We start from the raw sequence: 20,915 nt of genomic DNA, 5'->3' as shown, positions 1-20,915 counted from the left end.
TCCAGGCGGGGTCGCGGGGGGCAGCTCTCGGGGACAGGATGGCGACGCCGAGCATCCGATGCCACTCACGTTTCCCGAGCACCGCCGGCCTCTTCTCAGCACCTCGCACGAAACACCCGAGCCCCGACCACGCTCACTGGCGGGCCACGCCGTCACGAGCGCTTCTGGACCCGCTTCGTCCTCTCCGGCGACCCGCGCGGAAGCCGCGGAGCGGACGCGTCCGGCCGCTGACACGTGACCGCCGCGCAGACACTCCTGCCGCGGGCGCCGGCTCCCCCGCGGAGGCCCGCGCGTGCGTCAGTGCACGCATGCGCGCGCAAGCGCGAGACGGCGCGCGCCTCCCGGCAACGGTTTCCAGGCAGCTGAGCGCCTGCGCGGCGCGACGGTCCGCAGCCCGCGGAGGGAGGTACTGCTCGCCGAGGGAAGTACTGCTCGCCGAAGCACCGGCGCGCTTGCGCAGTAGCTGGACGCGGGCGTTTCTTTTCTCCCTCTGTATAGAGTTGGTTTAGGCCGGGGGCGGGTGGGTAGGTTGGAGTTATAAAATGGCGGCCTGGGGCGCGCTGGGCGCTGTTCTTCCCGCGGTCTCTGGTTGAGCTTCCTGCTCTCCCTCACGGCCGAACACAGAGAGGCGAGGCCCCTGGAGGACATGGTGTTGGAGACCCCGGGCTTGCTGACCACCAAGTTCTTCGAGAATCTCGGCGCACCGGAAGCGACCCGGCGCGCTCCTCCGGGCGAGCAGCGGCCGCTTCCCACCCGAGGCCCGCGGCTGCAACCTCGCACCCGCTCGCGGTCGTTCACCCGGCTTTCGCCGCAGCCCCAGCCCCGCGAGTGCCGCGGCGGCCGGCCGGGAGGTGAGAGGCAGGCGGGCAGCGTGGCAGGGGAAGGGGCCGCTCCCGGGGAGGGGCGCCGGGGTCCCGGCACCGGGGTGGGCCTGGAAGGGGGAGCCGGGCTGCGGGGCCCGGGCTTGGGGAGGTGGAACCCGGGGTCAGACGCAGTACCTGGGCCTGGGAGGGGGATCGTGGGCTGGAGGAGTCGGGTGAGGGACCCGGGCCAGGAGAGGAGGAAGCCGGGGTCAGGACGCGGGACTCGGACCTGGAAGGGGGACCCCGGGCTGGAGGAGCCGGGCTGCGGGGCCCAGGCTTGGGCAGGAGGAGCCCGGGTTCGGACGAGGTAGAGTCCCTGGGCGTGGAAGGGGGATCGTGGGCTGGAGGAGCCGGGGTCAGGGCGCGGGACTCGGACCTGGAAGGGGGACCCCGGGCTGGAGGAGAGGGGCGAGGGGCCCAGGCTTGGGCAGGAGGAGCCCGGGGTCGGACGAGGTAGAGTCCCTGGGCGTGGAAGGGGGATCGTGGGCTGGAGGAGCCGGGGTCAGGGTGCGGGACTCGGACCTGGAAGGGGGACCCCGGGCTGGAGGAGAGGGGCGAGGGGCCCGGGCCTGAGAGGAGGAAACCGGGATCCGGATTCGGGACTCGGACCTGAGCTTGGGGAGAGGGCTGAGGGGCCCGGGCCGCGGGGCGGTAGGGGTCAGCGGGCGGGGTGGGGCGGGATGGCCGCAGCGGCGCGCGGTCGGTGCTGGTTGTGAAGCCGGCGCGGGGCCGACCTGTCGCGGTTGCGGCGCCCAATTTGGGTGAGGCTCTCCCAGCTGCGGGGCCCCCGCGGCCCCGGCGGAGGCAGAGGCCGGATTGGGCAGAGGCTATCCCGGCGTGGCCCATCTCGGTTGACTTCCCAGCGCTTCCCCTCGGGACCGCTTCCTCCTTGGCTGGCTCCCCTCGCCCCGCTCGCTCCCTGCACTGCCTCTTCGGCGTGGCCTCCCACCCCGCAGTGCGTGTCGGGCTGCTGATCGCCCCTTCCCTCTGTTCCGCGAAGAAATTTTGAGACTTCGTTCTTCCCTAGCGTCTCCGCCTCCGGGGTCCGCCCCCTTGTCCTCGTCCTCTCCTCTCTGTCGAGCACGGTCACTTCTGTTTCCATCTTAGGGTGACCTGGTGTTGACTGAGGTTCATCCCGGAGCATGAGGCAGCACCTGGTGGCCCAGACCACGTAACTCGCCAGGCACGAGTAACCGCTTTCTCCAACTATGGAAACTCTCAATGTTCTATCACTGCTTCATACCTAGGAATCATTTTAAAATTTACTGCCCTTTTAACCCCAATCTTCACTTTAAAAAAACGTTTTTTAAGATTTTATTTTTACCGTAATCTGTCCTGGGGCTGGAACTCACAACCCCCCAGATGGAGAATCGCATGCTCCACCCACTCAGCTAGCCAGGCTCCCCCAAATTCTTAATGACAGCCAGGACTGGGCGCCTGGGTGGCTCAGTTGGTTAAGCAACTGCCTTCCGCTCATGTCATGACCCAGGAGCCCCGGGATGGAGCCCCGCATCGGGATCCCGGCTCTAGGGGACCCTGCTTCCCCCTCTGACCTTCTCCCCTCTCATGCTCACTCTCACTGTCTCCCTCTCCAATAAAGAAATAACATCTTTAAAAAAAAAAAAAAAATTGCCAGGACTTAAGACTCTTTGGGTGCTGGGCCTTGTCCTGAGTACTTTGCGGAGATTTTGGTTTTTTTCCCTTCCTCTTCTTGCATTTAAAAAACTATGTATATATTGTCTGGAGCATCTTGCTTTGAAATAAAATATGGACGGTGCTAAAATGTATTTTAAAGCCTGGCTCATAATTGAGTTTCTTTTCCTACCCTGTGCTTTTTACCATTTTGAGGAGAACGAATATTTTATAGCCTTTGCTTCTAGCAAAACTTGTTTCTTTAATAATATTCGTGAAGCCCTTCTGTGCTCCAGGCACCGTTCTGAACCAAGGTTTTTCTCTATCTTCCTTAATTTTCACAGCACCTTCCTCAGATGGAGAAAGTGAGCACAGCACTCAGATAACTTGCGGGAGGTCTGGCAGGAAAATGGGGAAACCGAGAGGCCAGTGTCTTGTATTTTCTAAAATAAATAGTGCCCCAGATCACGCTGGGTGACTGCTGGAGAGCCTGCCTAGAGCGGGCGGGTTTGGGACACCTGGAGGGGCAGTAAGCAAGAGATCCTGCCCTGTGGTCAGGTCACCTTACAGAAGTACGGTGACCTGGGGAAGCAGCCTCCGTAGTGTTGGTGGCTTTACTCCACCGGTTATCTCACTTGGGGGCCCCAGTTAGATGTTACAGTGTCACTGCGCTGTTTGCACTTCCCACTCCCCCACTTTCTTGCCTTAGTAACCTACTATAGATCTTAGCGAAACGGGACCTTCCCGCCTCTTCCGCCCCCTGGTGGAGGTGTTCGTTACTGACCGGGGAAAGAGTCGTGTCCCCACCCCCACCCCCAGACCCCCGCCTCTGAACAGTCCAAGTTCAGTAAGGAGCTATGTCAGAAGGTCCCCTGTTTGCTTTTGTTTGAGTGACCAGGATTAATGGCAAAACCTGACCGCGTATTTGAGGCGGGGGGGGGAGACCTTAAAAAGGGGGATTTGCAGGTAAGCTGAGTGTCATACTTCATTATCAGCATTATGGCTGTTAAAACCAATGATTTTACCATTAGGAAAAAAAACCCTGGACATACGTGTAAAGTAAAAGTTCAGGTGGTATTAGACTATTAAAAGCTGGCCTGGGTGGCTCAGTGGGTCAGGCCTTCGGCTCAGGTCATGATCTCAGGGTCCTGGGATCGAGCCCCAGGTCGGGTTCCCTGCTCAGCAGGGAGTCTGCTTCCCTCTCTGCCTGCCTCTCTGCCTACTTGTGATCTGTCTCTCTCTCTCTCTCTCTCTCTCTCGGTCAAATACATAAATAAAATCTTAAAAAAAAAAAAAAAAGCTGACAGTCCCCTTTGTAATTACTCTGTTGGGGGTTAGAATTTGAAGGACTTCGGAATGTCAGCATTTGAATTTAATTTCGTAGATACAAAAGAGAAATGGGCAATGTGTGAATGTGTGTCTTAATGACCACAAAATTCTACGATCCAACTCTGGTGGTTTGTGGTGTTGGGATAAGTGAGAGTGGGCAGAGAACATCAGGAGTCCAGACAGGTTTTAGGAACCCTGAAGGAACTGGGTACTTGCCCCGGGCAGGATGGGCAACAGAGGAATTGGAGGGGTTTTTTGGTCCATTTGACTGGTGAGTTAGAAAACAGCCAGGCCAGCACTCAAAATGGAGTTGAGTTGTTGGTTGTTGTACTAATGTTGGTTGTTGTACTAATTTTGTTGTTTATAGCAAAGAATATATATTAGGATCAGAAAACATTGCGGATTGTAAGGGATGGGCAGTAGCCCCCTCTCTGGCTAGGTTAGGTGCTTGTGTCCTGGGGAGAGAAAACTGTCAGTCCTCGACTCCTCCTGTGACACGGCTTTAGAGGAGCGGAGTGATGGCTTATTCTTTGAACTTGTAAATGATATTCTGGCTTAACAATATACACTTTGGGGTAATTAAATGTTCATTCAGTCTTGGGAAATTTATTTCTATCAACTGTCTGTAGCCTAAAGACTAGAGTACTTTGCGGTGAAGGTATTTCCAGTGCCTTGTTAACGTTCTTATCTAAAGATGAACTTCTTTACTGGATTGTCTTTAAGAGGATTTTAAGTATTTAAAATGTTTTGCCCGTAGCAAGACTGTAATTGCTACTTAGCATAGAATAAAGTAAGTGCTTGTTGATGATATATATAGTACTTAAGATTTCAGATTTTTAAAAGTCAGTGTTTTGTTTTAATTTTTTTTTTTCAAATGGAGCCGGTTTCGGGTTTTGCAGGAAGAGTGCCGGTGTTCTTAGAAGACCTGCGCTGCCTCCTTCTGTATTCCTTCATTGCGATGTGTACCGCTGTCAGTGCTCGTGAAGGCCCTTCCCACTGATCAGGAATGGGTTTGGGGTTTGTTTTGGTTTTTTAATCTTATTTCATGCTAGAGTGAATTTTTAAAATTCTTTGTAAAAATTTTTTGTAAATTCTTGGGAAACCTGGTGGTGCAGTCAGTTAAGCCATCAGACTTTTGGGGTTGTCTCAGGTCATGATCTTAGGGTCGTGGGATCACGCTCCTCGGCAGGCTTCCTGCTTGCTCGGATCCTCTCCCTCTCCCTCTCCCTCTGCCCTTCCTGCTTGTGCGCCTTCTCTCTCTCAGATAAGTCAGTACATCTTAAAAAAAAAAATTCTTTGTAAGTTCTTATATCTTGGTCTAGAAAAGGACGTTTCACTTCTTTCTACTTTTCACTTAGGTTTGAAAATATGGCCAAGAGGATTGCTGAGAAGGAATTGACAGATCGGAACTGGGATCAAGAAGACGAAGCAGAAGAGGTAAGCTCCTTCCCCAAGAATGATTTCCTGCCGCTTCTCAATTTCAATTCATTCTGGGATTCCTCAGGAAGATTTTGTAGTAAAATTAAAAGGTCTTTTAAAGAACAGCCTGAGCAGAAAATGGTTTGGTCTATTATGACCTGTTAGTTTAGAAATGAGTTAATTACATTTGGGGGTCTTTTTCTGCCAGCGCCTGCTCCTGAAATATTCTGCAGCTTCGCAGAAGCACCTTCCTGAATGTCATGTACTTCCTGCATTCTAAACCCGTAGTTTTAGTCAAGACAGAAGAGTGAGTAAGCGTTCTAGTCGTGAGCTCCCCAAGGCACCGGTGCTCATACTCGAGCCGCGGTTCCCCACCACGTGCATCTCAGTCTGTCATCCCCGCAATTGGAGATTTCAGATCGAGGTGCCGCCTGTGCTCTAAAGCCTCTTGGAGGCCTCTCTTCTTTCATGTCCACACGGATCTCAGACCTCCCCGCTCCCCCAAATTGCAGTAATTGGGATGGAATTTAGAGTGGCCTAGTTTCTTTCCTAACAAAATAAAAGTGGTCTTCCCTGAGGAAAAATTTTAATTTTTCTCTTCCAAATTGTAGAACACAGCTGCCTTTTTGTGCCTCATCAGCAGTTTGAGCCTCCCTGGCCAGTTCACTGAGGAAATCTGTAACCAAGTTAGCCTTTTGAGTTAGCAGAATAGTGCTAGGTTTAAGGGGAAAAAAAAGAAGAGGTGTGTTCCAAGCTTATTCCTAAACCATCTTCCTTTTTTCCGAATCTGTCTTGTGGTATGAACGTTTTCCCCTGTACACATAAACGTATTAGTATGTTGAGGGAAACCAAAATCACAAGTATATTAATATCTTGACAAGGTTTTTAATATTCCTAACTGGCTTGGTGCTTTTGAACCAACTCCTTGGAAACTTTCTCTGGGTCTTATGCACAGTGTTACATTCTGTGCCTGTACAATTTATGGTAACTGATTAGTGATTTGCTTTGACGTGACATATTGCAGGAGCGAAAGTGAGTCCGAAAGGACCTTGCCCTGAATTCAGGACACACACAGCCAGACGGGCCCTGCTCTTTAGTGCAGCGATCTCGGAGTTTAACATTATCTAAGATAACTACAGAGACCGTTTCTTACAGGAAGTATTTTATGCCAGCCCTGCAGGTTAGAAGGAGGGTTGAAATAAAAGATACTCAGCCAATTCCCGACGGCGGGCAGAGCTCTGTCAGCCGTGGGATGAGCAGCAGCTGCCACAGGGTCGCTTCGAGCCCAGCGTGTGCCCGTGTCTCCAAGATGATGGGCAGATGGACAAGGTTTCTCTTAAAAATCAAGTGCCTATTGATAAATCCAAACTTTTTTTTGGTAGCTGCAATCATAAAATCTAGGGTCTTATGACTGGCTCTGTTACCCACTGTTAATGATCTTTAAGGTATCTTTTGGCTTTTGAAGACCAGATTTTTGCTGCTTAAAACTGTTTTTTTTTTTTTTTTTAAGATTTTATTAGTAGGTAGGTAGAGAGACAGGCAGAGAGAGAGGAGGAAGCAGGCTCCCTGCTGAGCAGAGAGCCCGACATGGGGCTTGATCTCAGGACCCTGGGATCCCAGGCACCCCTAAAAGTGGATTTTTATTCTAAGTTATATTCATATCTTTGAATATATTTGAAATTCAAAGAACTTGTCCTGAATAGTTTCCTACCAAACTTGTTTTTGTTAACATCTTATTTATGTACTTTTATTATTTTTTTAAGATTTTATTTATTTATTTGACAGAGATCACAAGTACACAGAGAGGCAGGCAGAGAGAGAGGAGGAAGCAGGCTCCCTGCTGAGCAGAGAGCCCGATGTGGGACTCGATCCCAGGACCCTGGGATCATGACCTGAGCCGAAGGCAGAGGTTTTAACCCACTGAGCCACCCAGGTGTCCCTGATTTACTTACTTTCAGATTGGGGAGGGGTGCAGAGTGAGAGCGACAGTGTCAGGCCGACTCCACACCGAGGACAGAGCCCAACATGGGGCTCGATCCCACAATCCTGAGATCATGACCTGAGTTGAAATCAAGAGTCAGAGTCTTAACCGAGTGAGTCCCCAGACACCCCTCTAGAGACTTTTGACGGTCTTGGCCTTGTCAGCACTTTCCTGTGTGCTGTCCTCTGGACTGTGATTCAGAGCCTGGGTTTACATAGATCTGGAAGGTTTCGGACTCACCTGAGTAGCTTCAGGAGTCACAAGATAGATAACAGACGTCAGCTCTGTCGCAGGTGCCCTCTCCATAATCTGTTACAGTATTCACAGTACTTTAAAACCGGCAGATACTAAGATACGTTTGTCAAGCGTTTTGGTTAGCGTTTCTTCTCGTTTTGGGCCTTCTCTTACTGCTGTTTAATTTGTGTACCTACAGGTGGGAACGTTCTCCGTGGCCAGTGAGGAAGTCTTGAAGAACAGAGCCATAAAGAAAGCAAAGCGTAGAAATGTTGGATTTGAAGTGAGTGTTTTCTTATCACTTTTGGTGTTAAACACTAATTTGATTTCTAATTGCAGAGCCTTTCTACCTCTGGGAGCCGTCAGGTCGATAAATGCTTCTTCAGATGCTTTCTCTACTTGTGAAAACCCTTGAGGTGGACCAGGTGGACCGTGGGAGATAGAGAACAAGAAGTATGAGGCGCCCCTTATCCAGCTGTGGCAGTCCCGTGTAGAGCTAGCCAGATGCGAGCCGAGGGGCGGGAGGAGGAGGAGTGGGTGACAGGTGGAATGAGGGAGGGGAATGCAGGCTGTTCTCGCGCTCCCTCTGCTCCCTGGCATTGAGGCGTGTGGTGGGGGGCTGGGGGTGTCTGTTAGCTGTAAGGGAAGCATTTCACATGTAGATTTTCTTCCTAATGTAGTGTGTTACAGTATTTCCTTCCTGCATTCACAAGGGTTAAAGATGAGTCGTAACTCTTGAAGTCACATGGTCTGCATTCAGCCATCGCTCCGCATTTAATAACGCTTCCCTGGTACAGTCCTCAGCGCTCAGACACGTTCTAGATGCCTGCGAGCTGGCTGGGTGGCCTGGCCGTCTGTTGTCTCGCTGGAGGAGCTGGTGTGCACGCCCTGGGTGGCAGCCAGAAGGCGCCTATGCAGTGACACCTTTGTGGTGGCCCTGTCACTTTCCTCTGGTCAATTTCAATCTTAAAGACTGATGTCGGGTTGGATGTAGTGATGCCGGATGGCTCCCTACGGGGGAAGGACAGCTTAATTAGGGCGGAAGTGATTGGTTTACTTGGGAAAATGTATTTTAAGGGCCTGGGGTAAATCGCAGGGAGGTTCTGTAGGAGACCACGGTGTATATATGGGTGGCTACCTGGTGCAGGAGGAGGGGTGACTGCTGGATGCGGCTCTGGGAGTCGCCACCATGCCGGACGTTGCAACCAGGGTGTAAGCTGAGAGCGGCAGCTCGTGCCGTAGACTGAGAAGCCAGAGGAAGGAAGAGCGCTCGAGGAGGGATGGTGCCTCTCGGGAGTGCCGGTGAAGAGGTAGAAACCATGTAGACCACAATCCAGACTTGGCCCAAGGGAAGGGGGTGGGGAGCCCTCTGGCTGTTAAAGGAAATGAACATGGATGGCTGAAATCTACATGATCATTTCAGCTATAACTTTTAGAGCTTGAATAATAAGAAATTAAATGTTATGTCATCTGCTTCAGTGCCGAAATGTGCCTTTTCCCATAGAGTTGACTTTTGAACAACATGGGTTTGAATTGCTTGGGTCCGTTTATATGCGGGGGGTGAGGGGTGATTAATAAGGAGGGGGTCGGCACACCTGCCCCCCACATTAGTCCGGGGTCGCCTCTTGTGGTTTTGTCCATTCATTCAACAGACCTGCTAAGCGCTAGAGATACATTGGTGGGTAAAAACGGGAGTAAGTGAAATATCCATGCCCTGTGGAGCTCACATCGTGATGATGGAAGAGACGCGCTGAGTTTTTGTCTTTCTTCTCTAAGTGCCATGGAGGGAAATGAGAGAGGGAGACTGGCGGGCCCGGGAGCATGTCCGTTCCGTGGGGCCCAGGCAGACAGCTTCTCATTCACTTCTTTTTCTGGGTGACTTCCGTTCTTTTTTTTAAATCAGTGGTTCTTCAATTTTTGTGATAATCCTAGAACCAATTTGCTATTAACAGTTTCTAAAATCACTATAAATAGCCTGTGGCTTTTATTGATTTTTAAAAAGATTTTATTTATTTATTTACTTGACAGAGATCACAATTAGGCAGAGGCAGGCAGAGAGAAGGGGAAACAGCCTTCCTGCTGAGCAGAGAGCCGGATTCGGGGCTTGATCCCAGGACCCTGAGACCATGACCTGAGCTGAAGGCAGAGGCTATTAATCCACTGAGCCACCCAGGCACCCAGCCCGTGGCTTTTAAATCTCCCGCAGAATAATAACAGGCTCTGAGGAGCCACTCACCGCTTTCAGCTTTGCCCGTGGAAAGCCGTTGCAGGATGGTAGCTGTCCGTTTGCGGTCTTCGGGATAGTGAATGACCAAATCAAATGAAAGCATCAGGGCCTAAGGCACATTTATTACACATGTTAAAATTCATACAAGTTAAGGTGTTTGCCTTTTTTGCCTAATTTTATTGCCATAATTGTATCTGTGGTGAGTAACCCATCTGAAATTTCTGTGGATGTGATTGAAACTTTTGTTTTTTTTGAAAACTACAGTATTATTAGGCTAACCAGCCCATTCAGAAAATGAAGAGTTTCTGGTTGAAGTAATATTTTTGTGAGCTTCTGATTATAATTCATTTGGGTGAAAAATGGAAGGTTTGTGCACTCCCTTGGATGTCTGGAAGCACGGATTCCGTGATGTTTCGAAATGTTCCGAGAACGTTTCCTAGAGCCCCCCTTAGAGCTTGGATCCAGGAAGCAGATCATGCCCACTGTGGTGTGACTAGTCTTGAATGGGGGGGCGGGGGGGAAGGGGCCTTCAGCAGAGCAATGTAAACTGGGGAACATTCCTCCCGAGAGTTTGCAGGGGCGGAGAGCGGGTGTAGACGCTCACAGGGAGGACCAGACATTTCCAGAGCATCGTGGGTTGGGGATGCGAGGAAGCCAGCGGCCATGGGCAAGGTCTACTAGAAGGACCTTGCTGATGGAAGCAGGGAGAAAATCGAGAAGAAAAATGCTGCCTCTGGATTTCTCAGCCAAGGGAAGGTCTAGATTTGAGAGTCCACTCACGTTGCCAGAAGCTAAAAGCTACAGGAATGCTTTAGGAAGTCGTGGGAGGAAGGGTAAAGATACTTTGATCAGTCAGCCTGGCCTGATACTTCTACAGCTCCCTTAGACTAATGGTTTGGGCTGGAGTGGTGTAAGAAAAATGCTTCATTAGGGGTTTAGTCGTTTTAGAATATTTTCAGTCCTAATTCTGAGGCTGTGTGCACAAATTGATTGCATCAGTCTTTTTTTTGCCTTCTGTACCTTAAATATATTTTTAAAAACAAGTTTCACTGCACGTCCCTATCTTCCTGACTGTCAGGAAGGCAGCTTTGGGCTGCAGAGCTGTCACTGTGAGTTAAGTCGGGCTTAGGTCCGGCTGCTCCCGTTCCTCGGTGCTGGCCCCATAAGCGTTTTGGGTGCTGCTCAGCGGACACGACCCTGTTGTGGACTTGCTTATTTATCTGGGAAGCATTGAGTCATCTAGCGTGTGTTCTCTCTCTGTTTCAGTCCGATAGTGGAGGGGCCTTTAAAGGTTTTAAAGGCTTGGTGGTACCTTCTGGAGGAGGCGGGTTTTCTGGATTTGGCAACGGTGCTGGAGGGAAGCCTTTGGAAGGGCTGTCGAATGGAAGCGGCGTGAGCAGCGCCCCTCCCTTCTCCGGCGCCAGGGCAGCCACGGAGAGCAAGGCGGCCTTCGGTGAGTAGGTTCTTCTCCCCACACTCACATCTGTGTAAAGACTGTTGGGAAAATAACTTGGCAATGATGTTTTCCTTGTACTTCATCTGGGTCCTGGAGTGACATGAGCAGAAACAGCATGGTAATGAAAGGGAAATTAGGGAGATGTTGACTTTTTGCAGAGTGAGTAGAGCGCGGGCTTTTGAGCCAGAACAGACCCAGGTCATTGGCCCTGCGACCCTGGTCAAGTTCCTTAGCCTCTTAACCTCCAAACCTTGGACTGTGAAATGAGAACGACCCTCGGAACTGACCTGTGGGGGAAAGGAGAAGAGGAAGCTCTCCGTGGACCCTCCAGAAAGACCTGCCTCCCCTGTCTCATTTGTTCTCTGTGTACCAGGGACTTGCCCACACCTGCGAGGATCTTTCGGGTCCTCCCCCTAGATTGATTTCACTGGGGATGTGACGGCCTGATCCTGTTTTGAGAGACTTGGTCCAGAACTCTTGGGATCAGCAACAGAGAACGGACTCACGGGCTCCTGTCTTTGGTTTTCAGAAGCGATCCTGGCTGGTTGGATTACGCTTAGCTAGTGATTTTAACTGTTTACTGTTTTGTTTTGTTTTTCTAAAGATTTTATTTATTTGACGGAGAGAGATCACAAGTAGGCAGAGAGGCAGGCAGAGAGAGAGGGGGAAGCAGGCTCCCCGCCAAGCAGAGAGCCCGATGCGGGGCTCGATCCCAGGACCTGAGATCATAACCTGAACCGAAGGCAGAGGCTTAACCCACTGAGCCCCGCAGGCGCCCCTATACTGTTTTGTTTTAATGAGGTGGAACGTGTAGTGTGATTAAGCCGGCACTTCCTGTTAAGGTTTTGTCTGCATTAATGTCTGTTCATCCCTACAACCTGAGGGGTTAAGTTTTGTACTAATTATTGTGACAGTTCCGGGGGAAGCCAGCCTCCTTTTCAAGGAAAAGATTATTTTAAACTGTAGAAGTTTAATGCAAGCACATCATAGACTGTGTTCTTGGTTTTTGTGATCACAGATATTTTGTGATCCTAAATATTCGCTGTGCACATACTTCCTGAACTGTCACAGAAACACGGGACACAGTAAAAGCAGAAGACAGGAAGACAGAACAGCGCGCAAACCCAGGTCATACAATCAAATCAGGGCCTCAGTAAACTCTTCAACCTTTGATTTCCCTGTAGGATCCGTTGCTGCAAATGGTCCTACCTCCTTGGTGGATAAGAAGGTTTTAGCTCCCAAAACCAACGGGGACAGTCCGCAGCCCTCCGCTTCCGGCCCCCCCTCTGGCGCCGCCTGCCCCCGGAGCGCCTACCACAAGCAGCTGGCGGCCCTCAACTGCTCCGTGCGGGACTGGATCGCGAAGCACGTGAACGCCAACCCGCTGTGCGACCTGACGCCCATCTTCAGAGACTACGAGAGACACCTGGCGGGGATCGAGCAGCAGCACGGGAGCGGTGGTGGCCGGGGCTCCGAGCGTGAGGCCGGTCCAGTGCCGCTGGCCACCCAGTCCCCTTCCCTGTTCGGGGCCGCGAAGCCGCAGCAGGACTCGGCGTTCCCGTTCGCCGGCGGCAGCGCAGAGGACAGCGCCGAGAGGAAGACGGAGCCGCCCGCGGGAGCCGCACGTGCCTCGTTCAGCTTCGGCAAGAAGATCGACGGGTCTGTCCTGGGCTCCCCGAACTCCGGCCCCCTGACTGGGTTTTCGTTCTCTTCAGGAAACTCCAGTTTCTTCGGCAAAGATCTGACCCAGAATAAACCAGCGTCTTCATCGTTTTCCGCGAAAACGTTGGAGGTACAGGCCGAAGGCGGCACTAGCGACTACAAAGGTAATAACAGAGTCTACCCTCCTAGTCTGTCTCGGAACCGAATTCGGGTTTAGCGGCACGAACGTGGCTTTGCGGTTCGGGGGCCTCGGGACTCACGGTGGGACTCGCCGCTGCCCGGACGTGCTCTCGGACACGCGAGTCTGGCGTTTCCGTCCTGATGAAGTCCGAGCTGGTGCGCGGCGCTGCCGTGAGCGCTGCGAGTGTGAGTAAGAGTGACGGCTGTTTCGGTGTCGGGCACGGCGACTTGGAAAAGGATCAGATGCATGGTTTTGCACATCAGAAGGTTCAGTGAATTAGCGGTGATTGAGAATTGGGTCTTAACCGAAAGAAAGAACTGGTCATCAGTTCCGCGGCGTGTCTCGTGTTTGGAAGTTTAGTCGTAGGCGAAGTCTCCTGGCCAAATAGTACTCTGCTGTGAATAGAAAAGGGAGACTGTGCACCACCGCAGGAACCAATGGGCGGGACTTCCCTCGATGTGTCTGGACTGCAGCCACCTTTCCAGAAGTGTCTGCCTTGGGTGGCATCAGTGCCCCAAACTGGGGCCCTTCACTGCCTGTTCTTAGCTTTTTGGAAGGAGCGGTTAGTGGCCTAGGCCCTCCTCGTCCCGTGGTGGCTGCGAACACGTTGTGTGAAGTCACTCACTTGTAAGCGGTTAGAACGCGCGTCTCGCAGGAGGTGTTCCCTTCTCGATACTCCAGAATGGAAGAGACCAGCCGTTTTCTCCTGGAGCGAAACTTCCATTCCTTCGAGCCCGTCCTCAGGCAGGGGCCCTCCAGAGCAAAGCACAGACTAAAGATCTCCCCTTTTATTTCTCTGCCCTAAATACGACGGCTCCTCCGGCTGTCCCCGGATCGGCGAGGCTGTCTGTGCGGGGGCGCCAGTGAGGCTCCGTCCCCTCGCCGTGCCTGATCAGAAAGTCCTGCTGCTCGTCTGGTGGCTGCGCTGCTCCCCGCGCCAGAGGGACCGAGAGCTTGTTCGAGTCTCGCTGCCGGGGCCTGCCCTGGAGAGCCTCGCTCACGGCTGCCTTCTCGGGAGTTTGAGTCTTGTCCCTTTGACTTGTTGGAGCACCAGAATTGCTTTTCTGAGAGTTGCTGTTTGGCTTAGTGTGTGTCCTGAGACCATCTTTCTCCGGAGGCTGGTTCTTTGCCTCGGAGTGTTGGGGTCTCCCTGGGGCTGGGCTCAGCCCTCGAGGCCGCCCGGGGCCCGAGCCTCTAGATGTGGCGCCGCAGACGCGGCCTGCTCACGCTTCGGGGCGGTGTCGCCGACAGCCTGCCCCGTCCCCAGCTTTATTGTCCTCCTCTTTGGCCATGGCTGAGACCGATTCCTTAGCGGGACGCACACGGCGTCCCAGGAGCGTCGGGGCTGCAGCCGGGAGGGGCCTGCGCAGATTCTCCTTTTCCCGGGGGGGTCTGGAGTCTGTGTTTATTTCTGTTGAAATTGCTGCGCTGAGTCATAAGCGCGGATGGTTTTCATCCCAAGGCTTTCTCCACATTAATATTTAGAAGAGGGAAGCGTGCTCCATTAAAAATTGCCCGAATTTTTCACAAAATAATTAGAATTCAGTGAGTCGTCGTTCCTGTGCCCCCCACCCCCGCCCCAGGTCGATGCGTGCTTACGGGCAGTTTGTGGATTGAGGTGCTGGGGCATGAGTGACCTCTGCTGTGACGGTTCTAAGCTCCTGATTTGAATTTCACTGAGTTAGTGTTTTTCTAAAAGGCGGAGATGAAGAGGCGAGTGACGAGCCCCCCAAAGTAGTAGTGACTGAAGTGAAGGAAGAAGATGCTTTCTACTCCAAAAAGTAAGTAAGAGTCCGGGAGCCCATGCGCTGGGCGTGTTGTCAGACACAGAAGGACATGGAGGGCGGCCTTGGGAGCAGCCTCCTCCGCCCAGGACTTGCTGAGCGGCCCGTCCTGGGGTCGGGCTGGGCCTGGTCTCTGAATGGGAACCAGGGGGAATTCTGGACCGGTTCTTTGGAAAACAGATGAATTCTAGAAATTTCCTCCTGGGTATTTCCTATTCTTTGCTAGTATTTTTGTTCTTTCTTGCTTCTAAAGTGCTTTCGAAACAGGCTTTTCTTTGCCCCCCACCTTCCTGCACAAAGTCGGCGGGTCCCTGACGTCCGCTTCGGTCTTTCCTCTGCTCTCTGTCGGGAGGGGCCTCCCGTCCTGGAGACCTGGTGGGCCCTCGTGGGTTTTCGCAGCCAAAAGCTCTGCCACGTCCAGCTCTTCCTTTCTTCCCCAGTGACGAGAGCAGGGTCGGGATTTTGTTCACTTGTGTTTTGACAGGAGAGCTGGTGCTTTCAGCAGAAAGCAGAGGAGTATTGAATCATCTCATCCCAATGAAATGAAATTAGTACTTTTTAACATATTTACAGAAAAGTCAGTGGTGCCATTTTAGAACCTTCGCTAGATGTGTCTTTTTCAATACAGAAATTGTGGACGGAGCCCGCGGTGCGCGTTGACCGTCCCCGTAGCCTGTGGGATTCCCGAGTGTCGTCTATGAGAACGTTCAAGAGTCCAACAGTTCCTTTTTCTTGTTTTTTAAATTTAATTTCACAGGTGATCTCTATAGGAGTGATTTATTTCCTGATTGGAATGAATCAGAGGAGCGGGCAGTGGTTTGATGTGCGTGTTCATGACCCAGGGAGATACGTGACCCGGCAGGCTGGGGAGGCTGTTGGACTACGTTACAGCCCTTGCTTAATGGGGCGCCTGGGTGGCTCAGCTGGTTAAGCCTCTGCCTTTGGCTCAGGTTGTGATCCCAGCATCCTGGGATGGAGCCCCGCATTGGGCTCTCTGCTCGGCGGGGAGCCTGCTTCCCTTCCTCTCTCTGCCTGCCTCTCTGCCGACTTGTGATCTCTGTCTGTCAAATAAATAAGTAAAATCTTAAAAGTGTTTTCTGGGGCGCCTGAGGGCTCTGCCTTCAGCTCAGGTCATGGTCCTGGGATCAAGCCCTGCATTGGGGCGCCTTGCTCAGTGGGGAGTCTGCTTCTCCCTCTCCCCCTGCTTGTGCTCTTTTTCTCTCAAATGAATTATTTATGTTTAAAAAAAAAGGGATTTCCAAAATTTCAGCATTTTGGGAGAATAAAAATTGAAGGAGTCCTGAAGAAGATTCAAAAATAAGTAGAAAGGGGAAGAGCGATGGGGGAGGGTCCCGTATTCTTCCCGTGCCCGGAAGGCCAAGACCGGCTTCTTGAGCTCGGGGCCGGAGGAGCACAGCAGGCGTGCGGCGTGTTTGCCGTGGTGGCTGGATTAAGGCGGGCTTCAGAAAGTGGTGTTTCCATGCTCCACGCGACCCACTATTTTAATAATTGGGAAGAAGAGGGAAGGACGCTAGACTCTCTAACCTGATTTTCTTCCTTGGGTTTTACCCAGACCCAGGATGAGTCAATCCAAGATTCATCCCGGTCTTTGCCGACAAAGGCTAGATATGCAGCTGCTGCTCGCATATCTGGCTGTCTGCCGGGTGTCTGACGGCCTCGCTGCTTCCTCCCCACAGGTGTAAGCTGTTTTACAAGAAAGACAACGAATTCAAAGAGAAGGGTGTGGGCACCCTGCATTTAAAACCTACGGCCACTCAGAAGACGCAGCTGTTGGTGCGGGCAGATACCAATCTAGGTGGGCATCTCGCGTCTCGGGTGGCTTGCTGGCCCCAGGAGGGCGTCCTCCGTGTGAAGGGTTGTGCTGCGGGTAGGAAATGACCAGTCACACACGGCCGGCACCCCCAGCCTCACGCTTAGAATCGCCGCCAGAAGGGGCCCAGGCTGGGGGCCGGGGCTGGGCTGTGAGGAAGCGGTGGGTACCACTAGGCCCCGCCGGGCTGGGTTGCAGAAACTTCTCTGCGGCTTTTTCTTTCCTGTGGGCTTGACTCGTGGGTGATGCCATCGCCGTCGTAGCGCTCTTAGCCGGTGAGCCACAGAGAGCTGCTTTGCTGACCGTTCTGCCTTCGTTGGAAGGACCTCGTGAAGGCTCCGGGTCGAGCCAGCGCGTCCTCCCTCCGCTGTGAGCACGGGCCCCTGTCCAAAGGCCTGGCCGCTGTGACGGTGCGCGGGGGTACGGGCGGGAGGCAGCGTCTCCGCCGTGGGGCCTCGCGGGCCTGTCTGCAGGACACCGCGCTGACGCCTGCATCGGGGAAGCCGGGCCCTTCTCCCCCGACCTTCCCGACGCCTCCCAGTTTTAGATCTGTTCGGTCCAAGAGGGCTTCCGTTCTCTGGGTGTGGCTTGCCGAGGCTGTGGTCGCGGGACCGGGAGTGTGGTCTGTGTGACCGTCACGTCCTTTTCTCCCTTGTCGACTTGCAGGCAACATCCTGCTGAACGTTCTGATTCCGCCCAACATGCCGTGTACCCGGACGGGGAAGAACAACGTCCTGATCGTGTGTGTCCCCAACCCGCCCGTCGATGAGAAGAACGCCGCCGTCCCGGTGACCATGCTGATCCGGGTAAAAACAGGCGACGACGCGGATGAGTTGCACAAAATCTTACTGGAGAAAAAGGATGCCTGAACACGCGTGAACTAGGATTGCCGCCGAGTTGCTGCTGCCCCACCACCCCTTAGACACAGTCCGTTTCGCTTCTTACTTTGACATCCTGAGAACTTAGAGGTAACTGAAAACTTTGTGAGGAAGATGAATATGGCCAATAAAACCTTTAAATGTTAAGTGTCAAGAACCTGTATCCTCCCTTCTTAAGAACTGTCTAATGTGTAAAATACGTTTGAATGACATTTTATTGGAAGATCTTTAATTTTCACTTATTAAACTGACCACAAGTGGTTTCTTAATAGGCTGAAATCAGGGTATCGATTAGACTTCCCAATGGCTGCTCCGATCCACGGGTTTTGGGGTCTGCTGCTCCCACTGGCCAGGCTTTCGGGCAGCCCCCCGTGTCCCGGAGGAAGCTTGCCGGCAGTATTCTCCCCGGAGAACAGCACTCTTTGCAAACAAATCATGCTACTGCGCTGCCACCGCCACCGCCACCGCCACCGAGGTGTTTTCCTTTGCTTTCTCACGTCGCCGGGGTTTTCCAACAGCTGAACCTGGTCGGCGGCTGCCCCTGCGCCTGAAAGGTTTTAGCTTCTGTTTGCAGACTTGGCCCTTTAACCCCGCGGGCTGCTCTACCTGATTGAGGAACTGCTTTTCCATTTGAAAAGGAAACAAGTAGCTTGTTCTTTGGTTTTGTAGTTTCATTCTTGAGGTGCTCTTCTCCACCCCCCACCAAAGAGAATAGAGGGGGATTTGCCAGAAATGAGGTTTAAAAGCACAAATTTGGTAGCTTATCGTGTATGAGCCATGGACACCAAACCGTTGCAGAAATGAAAGTCGAAGCTTAGTACGGAAGAAAGAAGACGTCTCAGCTGTTTGGGCCACGCTGAACCCTCGGCATCCTCGGAGCTCGTGTGCGTTAGCCTGGAAACATGCAGTAAGGTAATGGAATTGCAAGTGTGCGCGTCAGTGTGGCCTTTAACTTTACACAGAAGTATATTCTGCATTTGATACCTGAAGCTTCCACTTTTTTTATAAGTCAGATACTCAGTATGTCCCATGCGGAAGGAGCCACGGTTCTGCGCCAGCGGCGCCATGGCCCTTCCCCACAGCTGTCCGAGAACGGATCCTAGTGTTCTTGGCAGATCCTGAGCAGGTGAATTAGATACAGATTTTCATGTTTAAACGTCCACTCTCATTCCTCATTAATCATTGGATGCTGGTACCATATGACCGCGTTTCAAGGCTCAGGGGCCGTGCCTGAGGGCTCACACTCGTATGTTCCGATCTTCAGTACGTCCTGTCTTCTTAGAAAACTGTAGAATAGTTGTAGATAGTACAGTTGCTTTTTAAAAGAAGCTATAGTTTTTAGAGATTTATAAAGGGGGCAGGGGAACCATTTTTATGATCCAGTACGTTAACTCAGGTGTGACACCTGACGTGTGGCCTCCGGCCGCCCGCTGACCATGTGGTTTTCGGATTCCGGTGAAAGACTCTGGTCCCGTGTGTGCCTCTGCACAGACGCAGCGAGGCGTGCGTGCACATGGGGGCTGTGGTCAGGCTCTCATGTTGGGACAGCTAGGGAGGGAGTGGCAGTCATTTTTTCATTTCCTTTGTAGAATCGAGAATACTCCTGAGTGTGTGTAACAGGTCTGTGAGTTCTAGGACGGGGTGGTCGGTGGTGTCCCAGCGGCCGTGGCCCACCCGGCCTTGAGTGCAGTTATCCAGCTGCTGGAGGTTGAGGAGATGCAGGGCACAGATTTCTGTCCTGTGCGGCCCAACCGTGGTCCCCAGGAGCCACGAGGCCACTTGGGCACTTTAAGGGAGGGCACTGCACTGGCGACAGCCTCTGCATGGCCAGTGAGACGTTTCCCAAACGTGGCCCGACAGTATCAGGATTGGGTCACCTTTCACCCCCACCCCGGAAAAAGAGTTGATCATCTTTTTTGCATCAGTGGGTGTGTGTGGCTTTCTCTTCTGACATTCCCAGCAAATTGTTGCTGCTAAGACTCACTGTTAAAGTGACAATTACAGGGACAGGTGTGATGCATGTGTGGTCCTCACATGGTATTTCCTTCATGTCGCTTCCCCTTTAGGAACTTGCTGGTCTCGAATTGTGTATTCATAGGAAAGAGCCTGAGTGTGTGCGAATTTTCCTGTAAAACCTAAATATTTGTATGTTGCTTGGGGGAAGAGGCCCCTTTGGCCCCCAGAGGGCCGGTCTTCTTTCCCTTGCTGTATTAGTAGCTAAATTCCACCCCACGGGTTTAGTTAGATTTATTTTTTAACAAAAACGTTAGAAATTAGGCTTTCAAGTGTTTAACGCTGACTGAAGTTTATACCATCTATGTGGCCTGAAGGGAGGGGTTTTTAACCTTTAATCTGAAATCAGTTGTGTTGCATCTTGACAAATACCGAGTGTCCCAGTGGCCTTTTTAACTGGTGTGTCCTTTTGAGAGTTCCCCAGTAAGCAAAAAAATGAGCGTTGTGCTGTCCTCGTGTTTAGAATTATAGGCTGGAGGTGTGTGTCCAGTTTTTAAAAGCAGTTTTGGTTGTGTCTGACCATGTATGGATTTTCTTGAAAAGGATTATAGTTTTACAATTTCAGTTCTAAATCATATTTTTGATATGCTGCATGCCAAAAAGAATCTACCTGTTCTGGGGTAGAGGGAAAAAAATTGCCATCTTACTCTCTGAGTGCAGAACAAGTCATCACTGAGAAAGCCTTTTTGGTTTCATTTTAAAGTTAAACATGTCTTTTGAACAGCTGTCTGTTCCTTGATTTCTGAAGTCAGAATGCAAGCACAGTGCATTTTGAAGGATTTGCAAACCCAATGGCTCCCTCCCAAACCCCCTGGGTGTTCGTTCTCATTCTGGAAGTGAGAATCTGTGGTAGAAAATGGTGAGTCCCGCGGTGCCGATGAGGGACTGCAAGGAGCCTGTTCAGTCCCGCACTGAGCACCGGGGGACGTTCTTGGCCAGAGGCAGTCATGGTTGGGACCCTGGACTCTGCTTGATGCGGACGCCATTGTAACAGATGTAAGACTTCTTAGCAATCAGATAAGTTGTTTGCTTTCTGTTTTACATAGGAAACTGTTTTCTTAAACTAAAATACTTGAATTGTCAGACAATGTAATCTCAGTTTGTATTAGTTTTTGAGGAAGTGTAATAATCCATGAAATGTGAATAAATGGAAAGTAACAAAATCAGTGTTTGACACTTTTATGTCCCTCGTGTCAATACAAGTCCGGTGGGCTGGAGGGAGTGGGAGGGCGCAGAAACCCCAAGGCGGCAGAGGCCGTGCTTCCTCTCAGCCCCTACGCGCGCCGGCATCCTGTTCTAAGCCACTTGAGGGTCTCTTACAAATGAGAATGGGCGTGGTAGCTGCATCACGGGGCCCCGACCGGAGCACTGCGCCAGGTGCTGAGTGCTCCTTTGGCCCTCAGGGCAGACTCCCGGACAGGCTCC

At 52.0% G+C, this 20,915-nt stretch overlaps 1 protein-coding gene across 4 annotated transcripts; it reads left to right on the top strand.

Annotated features, from left to right (window-relative positions):
• Positions 1 to 394: 394 nt before the first annotated feature.
• NUP50 (nucleoporin 50) lies at positions 395 to 20,653 on the top strand. 4 transcript variants are annotated; one of them, XM_082739829.1, is made up of 9 exons: positions 477 to 851; positions 5,183 to 5,261; positions 7,658 to 7,741; positions 10,952 to 11,138; positions 12,326 to 12,967; positions 14,684 to 14,765; positions 16,466 to 16,584; positions 16,863 to 16,968; positions 17,266 to 20,653. In XM_082739829.1, the coding sequence occupies exons 2-9, from the start codon at positions 5,193 to 5,195 to the stop codon at positions 17,366 to 17,368; spliced, it is 1,392 nt and encodes a 463-aa protein (XP_082595955.1). In that variant the 5' UTR covers positions 477 to 851; positions 5,183 to 5,192; the 3' UTR covers positions 17,369 to 20,653. The 4 variants fall into 4 exon arrangements, with proteins under 4 accessions (XP_082595957.1, XP_082595955.1, XP_082595956.1 ...); XM_082739830.1 differs by lacking the exon at positions 477 to 851 and adding an exon at positions 1,976 to 2,052; XM_082739831.1 differs by lacking the exon at positions 16,863 to 16,968 and having other exon boundaries at positions 395 to 851.
• The last annotated feature ends 262 nt before the right edge of the window (positions 20,654 to 20,915 follow it).

Source organism: Mustela nivalis (assembly GCF_964662115.1).
Source record: "Mustela nivalis genome assembly, chromosome: 7".
Classification (NCBI taxonomy): Eukaryota; Metazoa; Chordata; class Mammalia; order Carnivora; family Mustelidae; genus Mustela; species Mustela nivalis.
The sequence above is the reverse complement of the archived record's forward strand: the minus strand, read 5'-3'. Positions and strand labels throughout refer to the sequence as shown.